Raw genomic sequence first — 14,867 nt, 5'->3', positions numbered from 1 at the left:
AATTCTACAAATGAAGATTTATATGTATAAATAATGCTAGGAGATTATTCTCGGGTTCTATCTACATGGTTTTTAGGTACATTAATAGGTAAAGTGAGTTTCTTATATCTGCTGTTGAAATCCAAACCTATTTACTTCGAGATCATCAACTTTTCATCATTTTGAAATATCCATTGGGGAACAACCATTTCCGAGTTAACTCGGTACGGCTGACAGGTGATGTCATAATTCAATACCTAAAACCAACATTTGTTTGTACGTACACTTTCTCATGGCACGCGTTTCACTAAAGAATTCTGAAATATAATCGAATGAAACATTAAGATTCAAAACCTTTCTATTCTGCCATTCACATCACATGTAAATACTAGACACGAGTAGTATCTGACGGAATGTATAACATGACCCGCCGTGCCTGACATTGTGTTCTATGCGTTTAGTACTAGTATCCAATCCATCCAAGGTTGGGTAGTTATCGGGATGGTAATAATTTTATTTTTTGGCTCCCTTTAAAGCACCAGATTCTATAACACTGGTGAATGTCATCTAAGACACACCCCTTCATATTATACCGACAACGTGCATACTAGTCTTCACACTCCTGCAGGTAGGGCGTATGAATACGTTTCCGGATAATCCAATAATATTATACGTCGATATTGAGAAACTTTTGATGGACAATATCGACATCTAATCTGGATAGCCTATATGAGTCTTCGCAAGTTCCGCCCTCGAACTAGGACGCTAGTTTGACACTAAATAACGGAGTGAAAAACTTACCAGAATGTCATAAAATATGCATAGCGTGAATCAGTAGGTATCCTTGAACACATCCAGCTGTACTAACTGGTATGACAAAATATCAATCCACGGAACAATCACACATTTTAAAGGTGAACCATATATAGCAATAATATACAGCGCGGTATAATCTAAGTTAAATCTTATTCAAATTTTCGTCACTTCTGGTTTATCAATTTATATGAAGGTGTATGAAGTGGAAAGATAATATTAACAGTGGTAACCAAGCTTGTTTATATGTATGGAAACACGTTTTTTTTTATAAGTTCTGGTGAATTCTGGAAATATTTAAATAAGCATATACATTTTAGTCGAAATACTGCAAGATATTTTGAAGATAATGATATTTTCCTTTCCATCACCATTCCGTAATTTGTAACTACCGAGTAAAACTGGAGACCGGGTAGACTTACAAATAGTGGTGGGGGTAAAGAAATGTTTGAATTCAGTATAAAAGTGCAAGAGTGACGTTTTGTATTTTGGATTTAACATGATTTGGGATAATTCTTTCAGGATGTGGAAGGTTAATGTAAACACAATTTGAAATTTTGAGTTTATATCGAGCCAAAGTCTGCGCCGTGTGAATCCTGCCCCGATTGTTACCTCATAGGATAAACACGACATAATAATCAAACGTGTCTCATCGTGCTATACTCTTACATTGTTGGAGTAGTTTCCGGAATACAACGTTCAGTTAGTTTAGCCAGGTGACTTCATTTAGGGCACATTATCGGGCCCTGCAGGTAGGGTGTTAGAATTGTAATTGCTGTCCCTGTTGCATGATCGTAAAAAGGCGACTAAAGTTAGACCGAAATATTTTTTTTCTTCTTCCTAACTAATTTTCTTCTCTCCAACGTCTCCCTTGGTACTGCCTGAATTTTGTGCATCGGTGCAACGCTCACTCCTGTGAGCTAGGGACCCATTATCAGTATAATATAACCAGGTGAGGTGCTTTGCTTGATGTCTTCGACAGCATGCTTCAGTGAATTTTTAAAAAAAGAAAGAGTTCTACTATAGAAGAAGATACAACATGAATATACCGCAGTCTCCCAAAACACGCACATCGCACAACATAACACGCTACACACCGCATACATGGGATGCCGTCCTTACATGACCCTGGCTGTTAACAGGACGTTAATTAATAAATCAAACAAACTAACTAACAAGCATATTACGAACTTTAGTACATCACATGATAATTACTAGGAATGTGATTTAATAACAGCCATGGTCTATTTTGTGATAGTTCCTTGTCCTTCTTGACTACGGGAGACTATACCTGACTACGGGAACTACACCAATGTAAGGTCCCCTGGGAATGAGCACGCGACCAAATATATGACGTCATAATGAATGTCATGTGACGTACTAAATCTATTATGGTCCTTTCCCTCGGGAACAGTTCTCCTATAGTGTTGTCAAAGTCCCTTAACATTCCGATGATGGCACTAGTGCCTCTGACACCTGTCGTAAAATACATAGCTATCTCTCAGGTGTTATTTACTGACTTTGAAATGTTTTCATATTCAGTATGTTATTGTAACCATTGACAATAACGATGTTTCTAGTGATACATTACCAATAGGTGAAGAGAAACCACTAAGTCAAAAACAATACATTAAAGATAAAACATAAGTGGAAACACAATTTTCCCATTCACCTAGAAACATTGCCAACTGTACCTGAACAATGATAAAACCAATGTTTTAGCGCCAAATGAAAAGTAAATACAATGAAAAGATAGATTTGTTTTTTTTGTAATGAGCCCATCTGTAATGAGTATTTGGTAATTTAATTGATCAATGTGGAGAATACAAGATAATGGTAGAATTACCAAACACGTGGTTTAATATCATGATTCATGTTATATGAAAATCAAGCTTAAGCCTAGGTTGAACAATGAAAAAGAACAATAATTTATGTCAGAGAAATGTAACGACTTTTGAGATTGAAAAAAAGTGTAATTTATTGTTAACAAGGTAAAACTATTCAATAAGTTCCATACCTTGTTCAAAGCTTATAAATACATGTATTTTGATATCGCCACAAGAGTATCATCGAAAAGTCCACTATATTTAAGAAAACTAAAATGAATTTACAATTATAGCGACAGACAAATATAGATATATCGATATTAAAAGTTTCTATTGTCATGTTTGTCTTGTTACGTCATATCTTTAGTGAAACAATAGCCAGTTGAAGAGGTAACATACTCACCAGGTGTTTTCAAATTTTAAAAAGACACTCACATATCTAAACATTTTTTAAATCACAAATGCTTATTAGAAGCCTCCATATAAATATATGTGTATAAATACATACATATATGTTTTTTCCATCCGTAAGGAATATTCTACATTTATTATCATTATATATATGTGTGTATATATTGTATACCAACCTTGCATTCAAATTTCAAAATGAAACAATATTTATCTATACATTTTTGGTGTCAAAGCTGCATATTTGCTTTTATTATCATGATTGTCTTAAACCTGTAATTTGGTATCGTAATACATGGTATATATAATAAATGACAACATACCATACCAGTTCAAAATAACAACCTGTTATAGTCATATGCTATTTGAAACCGCTTATGATTCAAGCTTCCTTAGTAAAGATTGTCTTGTCATCTACATATCTTTAGTAAGGTAGTATACACTTTAAGTGGTAACTCATATTCAGCTATGAAGTGATAAATTGTTTATATTCTTTCATGTTTGTAATGTCGTGTTATAATGAATATCAATAAATTAAAATGATAAAAAATATGAATATATTTATGGCATAAGAAATACATGTAGTTGCAAACTAAACGAAATCAAACTTCTCTGTGTAAATTTATTTTGATATTGGTTTTTTATATCGCTGTGTTGTCCCTGGTTCAGTGATAGCCAACTACTGCGCGATAATTTGGGTGACGCCAGGAAAACTAAGACGACCCCCTTTATGGGGCATTTATCTTTACTAGATTGTTCAGAAGGAAATGATTCTACAATTTTATTGTTTAACATTCACGTTCTAAAAATGAAAGTCGAGTCGATATTTTGTGAACGTGCTTTAACCCAAATGTCACCTAAATTTGACCTAATTTTGTATGACGGTTGTTATCATCAAATATGTTGATAACTTTTCAAAACACATCGTTATATTTTCTTTTAACATTAACATTTCTATTTACGAGACACGAGTGAAAAGATGTAGATATTAATTAATTAAACATGACGGTTAATTTGAATTTCAGACAATTGAACAAATAAGATTAAACTTCAATTGTTTTTTGGCAGAAAAATAATTTTAAAATCAGATTGAATCACATCTTTGGTTGGTTGTACATGTATTTACGTTCTATTAATAGCCATGTTCATTATGGACGGTCTCCTATGCATGCAATGTGTGTATGTCTGTTTTGGTAGCCTACGGTATATTCGTGCTGCGTCGCCTTGTAATATTGGAAGCATGAAGCTCCTAAAGCACAAACAATATGTTTCTATACATTTAACAAAGAGTACACTTTCCCACTTTTTATTTAGTTTCATCATAGAAACACATATAAAACCCATATTTCTAACATGGGCCATGACCTTAACAACCAATGATTTCTGTTCAGTTTACATTTACATTAAACTCTTCAAAAGTTATTTCTAGTTGTAAAACTGATATTGCGTGACTAGTACAGGCCAGCATTCCCAAGATACCTGCCTAATGTTACGTGATGTTGGAGTCTGCGGGGGTCAGAATCTAGGTCACGCCTATCCGGCCTGCATCCGTCTGCACACTTCAACTCTTCTCAACCCTGCTTCACACAGCAGATAAGAAAGCAATGTGGGTTAAAGTTCCTTCAACTTAATGGAGTTTGTACGATGTTTACGTCTGTTTTTAATTTTGTAGGGACATGTAAAGTACATGTACTATTGTTTTCGGAGTCTGATAGTGCTTGTGATATGGGATGCCAAGTTGTCAATTATTCGTCGGGGAAAACTTGTCAATAACCAAATTAGTCGAACAAATTATAATAATCTGATATGTATAATTCAACAAAGTATTTATCATTGAAAAATACATTAAAGTTAAGTATTTTATAAAAGCCATTAAATGTTTTACATATTGTATAACACAACATTATACCTTATTATGACTACATTCATGCAATCTTTTGATCTCGCATGATAAAGAATAAATCATGATTAACGTTACACTAAAGATGTAAACAACATTTGTGAACTACTTGAAAAAATATTCTTCCACAAATAAAAGGTTGCGAGCTATACGGACTCGTTGTTAAACATTAACAGTTTTCTGCAATAAGGCAGTTTAAAAGCAAATAAAAATATCATAAATTACCTTTGATGTTTTCACAGGTGCTTCTTTAATCTTAATTTGAATTAAGGACAGGTTTATTTGCACACATTTTGTCCTTTTTCACTCAACATGAACCAACATTGCCTTGACAAAAGCACGGCATGTCTATTGCATATGACAGTCGAAACATTATAAACACCCCTTCACAGTTTAAACGTGACTGGTGAATTAAACAACCTTCGTGCAATGTTCCAGAATACAAATTAATAATACAAACGGCTTTTACATTTAAATTGACAAATGGCAGTACTATTTCAGTTTCCAATTCGTAATTTTGGTCAGCAGAAAAAAAAAGATTTTTAAACTATCAATTGTGATCCTTCAACCATGTACAAGACCTTTGATATCATATGTAGCTGTGTAAAATCGTCGACCAACTGTTAATTTGTAGCTAATTAGGAAAAGATTTGCATTTTTGAAGTGAGTGGTTTGTTTCTTTGCCTTATTCAGTTGTACTCCCTATTATGTAACCTTTGAATTGCATGTATTCAATTTCGTTAAGTTTCTTTCACTTTAAACAACGTTTCCGTGATATTTGTAAGCCATCGATCTCTTTGAGTGACCACAGATATGCGCTTTTACATATATATGACTTTCCACAGTAACATCTGATCAAGTTGGGTGCGCTTGTCTTCGGCGGTATGCTTCAGTGAGATGGTGCTTTAAAAAGAGCAAACGTTTCCATCATTGCAAAGATACGCAACACGGATATACCGCGGTCTTCCAAAACACGCGCGCACTCCATACACGCAAAACACCAGAAACACGTGAGGGTACCTTAAAATCACTGGCTGTTCATCTAATATATCAACCAACCAACCAACCAACTTAAAGTAAATTTAATTGTTACCTTCGCTTGTTTTGACCTTTACTCGCTATATATTATCAGATCAGTGCTTCAGCAATCTTTGACCCGTCTTTGACCTATCTAGTCACTGTATTAGTAACCTTTGACCCATCGCTGCCTGTTGTGTCGTGACCTCTTGTCAGTGTTACTGTGACCTTTGACCCGCCTTCTATTTGTTATGTCCACTTTTCATTTTGTGACTTTTGACTTTGCCAGTGTATTTATTGCCTTAACTTTGCCTTTGATCTGACGTGTTCTTTCGCACTCAGTGTCTGAGTCATACCCCCTCTGTTTAATCTATTTATTTCTGTGATATTGACACCATAATGTTCTGCTCAACTCTTTCGTCGTATTTTGTGACCCATAGAGCCCCGTAACTGATCCACCGTGCCCTCGCGCGGGATGTGAGCAGGAACAGGTGGTGAGCATTGCATCAACCAAATTTATACCTGATAGGCATTTTTGGTATAGAGAGCGAGTTCAAATTTTAGTCACTTATGAAATCGTGCAGCTAACACTCCAGACCGCATGAGCTGTGCGGGAGGCCGTGTGTGGAGTGCAGTCGGCTTCAGTGATAGGTATTTATGATAAATTAGCGACAATTATGCCGGGCGCTAGCGAATCGGCGGTATTTCTATACCCACTGCCAAGGCTTGTGTTTACACAAGAATCTGTAGTAACGTTCGGTCTACAGCTCCAAACGTAACCTCGAGGCCTCCCCACACAGCCGACACAATCCGGCAGACACGCTCAACAATTTCACTCAGTCCCTGTCACGTGACCTGATGGGTCTCTAGCGCTATGTGTGGTCACGTGACCCCTGTTGTGTGCGCACTGACCAGTCTGCTGGTCCTGGTTTCGTGTGTCCAAGACTGTTCTCCGCCCCCGACTGACATGGAGAGCTACTCATCCCAGCTGGAGAAGTTCAAGGCAACGCAGGTTATCAAGAGCAGAATTCTGGGCGGGCTTGGATACAAAGATCGACCATTTCCCGCCACATCACTAAAGAAGTCGTCTGCGTGTCAACTTTTGAAAATCGTTAATGATAATGACTCAGCGACAACCTCGCCAAAGGGAGACTACTACGCTGAACTTCAGGAAATGATAAGTTTTTCTGAGCCAGCAGGTATGCATTACTGTACAGCTCTAACCAAATCTATTTTAAATGCTGCCTCATAATGTGCGAGTTATTTTTATCCAATTGAGTATTTCTGTTCTCTCAGGAATTGCGCCATTTGTAGCATTCCTTAGGTTATGTAGATGTTTTTACTGTCTATTTACTGTAAGGTTTTATATTTTTGTGTGCTTAAACCTATCGTATAATGATGAAGATAAGCATAATGCCTATTCTCGTTATAAACTATTTCATAAAATTGATATTCAATAAGAGGAATCAAGATTTGCCGACAGGGTAGAAACGGAAAATTAATTCTAACTAGATAGTAGCTTGAATACTTTAGCTGCGATTTATTTTACGGGCGATCAGAATCCGCCGAAACAAATCACCGCGAAACGATTCATTTAACAGTAAAATAGAATAGTTTCCGTGTAAATCGTGAAATTATGTCGACGTGAAAATGTTGTTAAGCATAAAATTGTAAAGTGAAGTCTTCACAGAAATAGGTCGGTTAATAGTACTTTATTAAAACATCATGTTAAGGCCTAGTGAGGTGAATACACGCTGATTGTACAAAAGTTTGTTTCTATCCAGGGTCACGTAAAGACGGTGTGTTGCATGTATGAAGTGCGTGGTGCGTGTTTTGAGAGACTGCGGTATATTCGTGTTTTTGTCTTCTTGTATCGTGGAACTCTTGTCCTTTTTATAGTGCTATGTACACAACTTAACAGTGTTAAGAGTAACATTAGTTTTGATTTCGTTTTCACTTTAAATAGCTTTAGTTATTGATGAAGGGATTGCATTTTTAGAAGAACTCGCTCTTCACATTGTATGTGAACTAATAGTAACCTCACTCCTATAGCACATACATGTATTGTTACGTGAACGTGTGAACTTCAATCTGATGAAAACCAGTTCTTCAATACGCTTATTCATAGCGTAAGCGTATTTTAGAGCTGGTTTTAATCAGATTGGTGTGAACTTATGATGAGAAGGTGGTTTAATGTTATTTTCACGGTTGAAAGACGGGTGAGTTCATTGATCAAACTCATTCTGTAATTTATTTTCTTTTTTAATAATTTTGATTGCACTCAATCTTATCTTTAACTTTAATATTCATACAATTGTAGTACTGATCGGTCACAAACTGACGGTTTAAATTAAACCCCTTCGCCGTGGATAACTCGAGAAATGACTGAATATTATGAGAAATAAATATGAACAAAAAGTTTTGAGAGCAATAATATCGATATAGCACTATAAAAAGAGCAACAGTTCTACTATACAAGAAAACATAACACGAATATACCACAGTCTCTCAAACACCACACACCGCATACATGGGAGGCTGTCCTTACATGACTCGGGGCAGTACTATTTCAGTTTTCAATTGGTATGTTTGGTCAGCAGAAAAGTTACATGACTCTGGCTGTTAATTAATCAGACTGACTAACAATAACAAAGTTTGGCGGGACGGCGTGTTTCTAACTTTAAAACGCTGTATGAGTGCATATATGTTTAATGAACAAGCATATCCTACATATTGTTATCTTGGAGATGAGTTTATTGGTGTTAATGTAATCCAGACTTGCAGTCTTTCGTACCTCTCATCAAAATATTTGTATCGTTAGACACGCATCATATGCAAATCATAAATTTGATTTTCAACGAATGAATTTGACACAAACGAACTTACGTCTTCATGTGGATGATAATATGTCTATTCCGACTTTTATGATAATGACATTATTATTCATTTTATCAAATATCCCTTGAAGTATTCATAGGTAATCGTAATGCAAGGTATGTAGTTTAACTGAACTACTTTTAATTGCTAATTGTTGCATGAAAAATGTTAACTGTATACTGACCCAACAAAGTGAATTCGCGGAACTTTTGTCTCCTCGTATGGACATCTACTTGTACGTAACTTTTAGTGAAAGTTTTTCCCCATTCAATTTTTAACCCGTCATAAGTAAACTTGTTTCGTAATGCAAGCCGCGAAATTAGTATGCCTACCCGCAAAAGAAAAAACCCAAATATATTACAGCAATTCTCAGAAACGACATTTAAGTTTAACATTTAACAAGTTACCTATATCAATTCAATGACAATCCAGCTGAAGCGCTTCATAGATGGTGGTTTTGATTTTTGTATCGCCCGCGGCGATAGTTCGCGAAGGCGATACTATGGTGTTACTTTTCCGGCGGCGGCGTTGTCGTCAAAATTTCACTTAAAAGTTTTGCGCTTAGCTCTGTTTCTCAAAAAGTTTCAGTCCAATCCTTACCAAACTTTAAATATAGATATCAACACACTTACTTATTGCAGGATTCATTTCAGGTAGTGGGATGCAGAGACTATGCAATTTATGGATGCTAAACTATTCATAAGACTTGACTTCAAAAGTTTTGCGTTTATCACTGTTTCTCAAAAACTATAAATCCAATCCCGATCAAACTTTACACATAGCTAGAGGACATCATTATCACCTCAACACACCTAATTATTGTAGGATTCATTTCAGGGTGTGGGATTCAGAAGCTATGAAACTTAGTGATGCTAAACTATACTTAGCTTTCTTTCTTACTTTCTTTTTTGTCAGATGTTTTAAATATGGTCGATACTGATAATTACGCGTAATTCTTGTCTTATTCATAACATTCCTTCTCATTTCTAAAGTGATTAGAAATTTAAGGTCACACTATTATTATTAAATAATACGGGTAAGGTATGTAGAAAGAATTGTAAAACTGTTAAGACACGTTTAATGCATGCAACAATTTATATTTATATTATAACGAAATTATCATCTTAACTCACAGTGACTTAAATAATGTATTAATAGCAAAGATATTGTATAATGCGAGAGTGAGATTTGTACGGAGTATCAACATGTTCGAATAAAATAGAATAAAAGAGTTGAAAACAGACAGAGCTAGATGTTTGATTATATTTAAAACTCTATTATTATAATTCAAAGACGCTGTACCATGCATGCGATGTGGGAGTGTATGTCTATTTTGCGGTATGTTCGTGTTGTGATTATGGTTAGACCTTCAGGTAGGACGTTAGAATAGTACCTGCTGCCCCTATTGCATGATCGTAAAAGGCGACTAAATTTAGGATATTATCTTTTCTCTTCTTCCTAACTGACTTTCTTCTTCCTAACATCTTTTAAGGTTAGAATAGGTTAGGCTCTGGGTTTTGTCCCCTGGCAGAGACACAACAAAGTTTATAAAAGTGGGAGTTTCTGCTCCTGCTTAACTCTCACCATGAAGATAGTGGGATGACTTGTTCTCCCGTTGTCAGTATAATGTGACCGGGTGAGGTGTGTTGCTCGATGTCTTCGGTTGCATGCGTCAGTGATAATGCATTATAATAGGGCAAGTGTCTCGCTATTCAAGAGGAGAGAATATAAATATATCACAGTCTCACGAAACACACACCTCGCACTTTATTCACGCAACACACCACATACACGGTAGGCCAGCCTTTCATGACCCTGGTTGTTAATAGAACGTAAATTTAAGACACCAAACTAGTGGTGCTCCCGCACCTATGGTGCTATGTCTTAGAAGCATTCCGCCAAAGACACCAAACAGTATACCAAGTAATTGTGCATGTTGCCCCTATTGTAAGAGGCGACTACATTTAGGATATTTTCTCATCCCCCTTGACACCGCCTCACGTTTAGCCTTCTAAGGGCTTGTCCATATGAAAAATAATCTAGCATCTATCACCCCATGGTCAATTAAAGTAGTAGTTTCTGCTCCTACTTGACGCTCAACATAAAGACGACTGCTTTGTCCATTGTGAATGTGACCCGATGGGGCATGTTTGTTCGGTGTCTTCATCAATATGTTTCAGTAAGATAGCACTACAAAAATGGAAAAAAAAATCCAATATTACAAGGAGACACAACACGGATATACCGCAGCCTCCCAGGAAATACACATTCACACAACGCAACACGTTTCACACATGGGAGGCCGTCCTACATGTCATTGACTGTTGGGATGTTAATATGATAAACCAAACCAACTAAACCCCACAAAATCACATTGTACGGACAAATAAGTAGACACGATCCCTTTATACTGAACACCAAGTCGGATTAAAAACATACAAACAATAGAAAATACCACTTTTTAGACTAAATTAATGCCTTGGGGGAGCAGGTACAATTCTAACGCCCTACTTGTAGGGTTTTCAAATCATTATAAGCAGCTGAAATTTATTTTTGTCTGATAAATCATTGTGTAATTATTTTGCTAACGCATCCTCAATCTAAGATGTGGATTTTATTTATGAGTGAAATTGTAATTATGAATTATTAATGAATGAACATTTATGAATAATATATGAATAATTATCCACAGGTCATTATTTTACAGATAGATTCCAAGACGACAATATCATTCAATTCAAAGTGGTCCGTGACAGCCAAGGCAGGAAACTGGAGGTGAAGAGTGCTAACGTTCTGGTCAAACTAAAGTACAGGGGCTCTAAGAACCGACCTCGAACATCATGTAGACCGAAAAACAGGCGATCCGATGTCAAAAAGAAACATCGTAAGTCAGGATGTAAAATAACGATTTTGCTATCGACTGTTGATGATGACGGAACTCCTGGTGAAGTTGTGACGTCACTACGCGCTGACGTGAAGAAAACGCATTGGTTTAAGTTAGGAATACCAAAACAACTGGTAGAAAATGCAATGCTTTCAAAAGAACAGATTTTGAAATTGCATATTCTGTGTCGTGGGTGCAGACGACGGATTCAGCTTGTACTTGTTCACGGAAGTCGAAGGCGACGCAAATCAAAGGGAGATAAACGAAAGGGGTCACTACGTGTTATGCGTCCTCGCAAAAGACCAAAAAGACGCTTAAGTCGGACGCGTCCATTCCTGATTCTACATACAAAGGTTGAAACATATATCCGGTCGCGGCGCGATATTTCCGGTGATGAGGGTACATGTACTGGACAAGATTTGTGTTGCAAGTCAAATTTATTGTTTAGTTTTCATGAGGTAGGCTGGAATGATTGGATTCTGTATCCGGCCTCATTTAATACTGGAATTTGCTCTGGCGCATGCCCTGTCGTGCCTCTCGGATCACGTGACCATACAACACTACAGCGAACAAACTGTAGCGCGACACAACTTGCACCTCTACGTATGATGTACTACGATACCAGTGGAAATATACTAACGAGCTCACTGCCTAATATGATAGTGGAGCGGTGTGGGTGTCGTTAAAAATTATCTTAATACACAGAAACATATTGGATTAGAAAACTGTTCGATTTGGTGTGCTCTAATATAAGCAAAAAGCAACTTAGGAAAATGAATACTCAATATATTTCTACCAGGTGTTGTTAAAATATACTGCAATTAATTAAAAGTGACAAAATTAAATCAAACAAAATTAATTATTTCGCAGTCTAGCTATACCTAATGTCTGCAAGTTTTACAATATCACTTATATCAATTAATTTACAACAATATCCATATGATCCAGCGGAAATAATTTCTTTTTCGGTAATTAAGATACATGTATTTAAATTAATGCGTTTATAAGATATCATAATATCACCAAAACGCTTGCATTGTATTACTGCTATTTTATGTGTACTTTTTATGATATATTTCAGATAATGATATGATATTTTGTCCCAAGTGCAGTCAAGAAATATGTGAAAATGGGACTTCTTTTCTACATGACACGTGAAGAACGAAAAATTGCTACCTCTGTTCTTTATAAGAAAATATTTGTGTGGTCCATAACTGATTTAAATATGATGCTTTTTATATAATATTTTACTTGATATGAATGATAATTTGAAATGCATCGTGTATTTTAGTAATGTAAGGGAGACAATCACTATTGCAGATACTAGAAAATAAAAACCTGTTATGAATAATGTAATAAAATAAGATATTTCATTATTGCACTACGTATACATATACACTACCTTCTATCGTAGTGTAATAATTTTTTGTTTTTATTTTCAGTAGGTTTTGCTCTGACATACAATGTCTGCAACGACACCCTCGTATTTTGCGATGAGCAATGACCTCTGAAAAATACATCATTCAAGTTGTTACTAAAACGCAGTTTATTTTTCGGCGAATCATTTAATATAAAGGTCAAACTATGTTCGGATGCAAACCTTTGGAATCTAAAAATGATCAGGTTTCAGATTTGGAAACTAATCAATAAGTACCCTCCGTAATGGTTGATTGGGTTCGCCGTCATGTTAACTAAAGTCATTTTAAGGACGACCTCCCATGCATGTAACGTGTTGCATGTGTAAATGTTTGAATGTTTTGGGAGGCTGTAGTATATTCGTGTTGTGTCTCCCTGTAATAGTGAAACTCTTATTATAGTGTTGTCTCACTGAAACATGCCACCGAAGACGCCGAACAAGCACACCCACCCAGTAGCATTATACCAACAACGGGTAAACTAGTCGTTCCAATCCCTTTTTGTGCCGAACGCCAAGCAGGTGTGCCGGACGCCAAGCAGGATAAAAAAACTACCATAAAAACCTACCATATTCACGCATTTCACACAGACAGCATACCGCATACACAGAAGGTCAACGTCCTCAATTTTTTTTTTTTTCAAGTTTTCATTAAACATATATCATGACAAATCCTTAAACGATCCTAACTGTAAATATGAGTTCATATATTCAACCAACCAACGTCATCTGTAAATTGAATATATTGAAATGTATTTTATGAAAGATTGATTTAGACAGGTTGATTAAGACCGAGGTAAATCGTAAGGTCAACATCATTTCATCAGGTACATAATTTCCATGTATGACACCATATCTAGTGTGTCCGTATTTCCGCTATCGTCGCCTTATTTTCATTTAATATGTTGCAATATTTGCAAGAATACTAAATTTGTATTCATCCAAAACACGATTTTTTTGTATAATGTCAATATAAAATGTGCTCTTTATGCTTGATGTAATAATGGTGGTCATTCAGTATGGTATTTTTGTTGTTGGATGCTATCCTCTTAACTAGGATGATAGACAAACTACATAATCTCTAAAGTGACTGTTAAACTCTCGCTGTTACGACTCTCTGTCGTTGCATTCTCAATAGTCCAGGCTAATGGCAACTTATATTTACGAATTCTACAAGTAATATTACATAAACCGGGATGAAGTTCCGGTTATGACATCAATGGAAAATTCTGACCAAGAACGAAAAATAGGCACATCTGTGTTTTATTTCTTGATCAAAGACAAGTGAGGTATCAAAATTATGGTAAAGATGTCTTTGATGTAGATAAACAACACGAAACAAGTAAAATTCAAGATGGCCGTAAAACTGTCAATCGTAAGGAGTAAAAAAACGTAAGTATATAAATAATATACATGTATTATAAAAAATATTACAACAATAAATCAAAGAAAATCGAACTGTTTAGGCATTTTTGTAGGTTACTTAATTATATCGAAAATCATTTTCACTTTGGGGGAAAAAATCCAACATTAACAAGTATTTACGGTCAGATGTCATCCAGATAACCGTCATATTATAATACGAAAAACCGACATAACGTATATGTGGATCAAATGTAACACGTATCAAAGTGACTGGACACACTGGACTGGACTGATGTCATTAGAAGTAATATGAACAGATAATATGTCATTAGAAAAGGAGAATAATGGCAATAATTTTGCTAACAGGACAACCGGACTAGCTCT

At 35.8% G+C, this 14,867-nt stretch overlaps 2 protein-coding genes across 3 annotated transcripts in view; one reads left to right on the top strand and one right to left on the bottom strand.

Moving 5' to 3' along the window:
- The window catches only part of LOC138314329 (ubiquitin carboxyl-terminal hydrolase MINDY-3-like), a 350,037-nt gene that overhangs the window by 2,283 nt on the left and 332,887 nt on the right, over positions 1-14,867 (bottom strand). The window lies entirely within an intron of this gene.
- On the top strand, positions 6,397-13,105 carry LOC138314330 (inhibin beta A chain-like). Of its 2 annotated transcripts, none has more exons than XM_069254612.1 (2): positions 6,397-7,142; positions 11,513-13,105. In XM_069254612.1, the coding sequence occupies exons 1-2, from the start codon at positions 6,818-6,820 to the stop codon at positions 12,388-12,390; spliced, it is 1,203 nt and encodes a 400-aa protein (XP_069110713.1). In that variant the 5' UTR covers positions 6,397-6,817; the 3' UTR covers positions 12,391-13,105. The 2 variants fall into 2 exon arrangements, with proteins under 2 accessions (XP_069110713.1, XP_069110714.1); XM_069254613.1 differs by having other exon boundaries at positions 6,406-7,142; positions 11,528-13,105.

Source organism: Argopecten irradians, chromosome 2 (assembly GCF_041381155.1).
Source record: "Argopecten irradians isolate NY chromosome 2, Ai_NY, whole genome shotgun sequence".
NCBI classification, from domain to species: Eukaryota; Metazoa; Mollusca; class Bivalvia; order Pectinida; family Pectinidae; genus Argopecten; species Argopecten irradians.
Note: the sequence above shows the minus strand (reverse complement) of the source record. Positions and strands in the feature narration are given on the sequence as shown.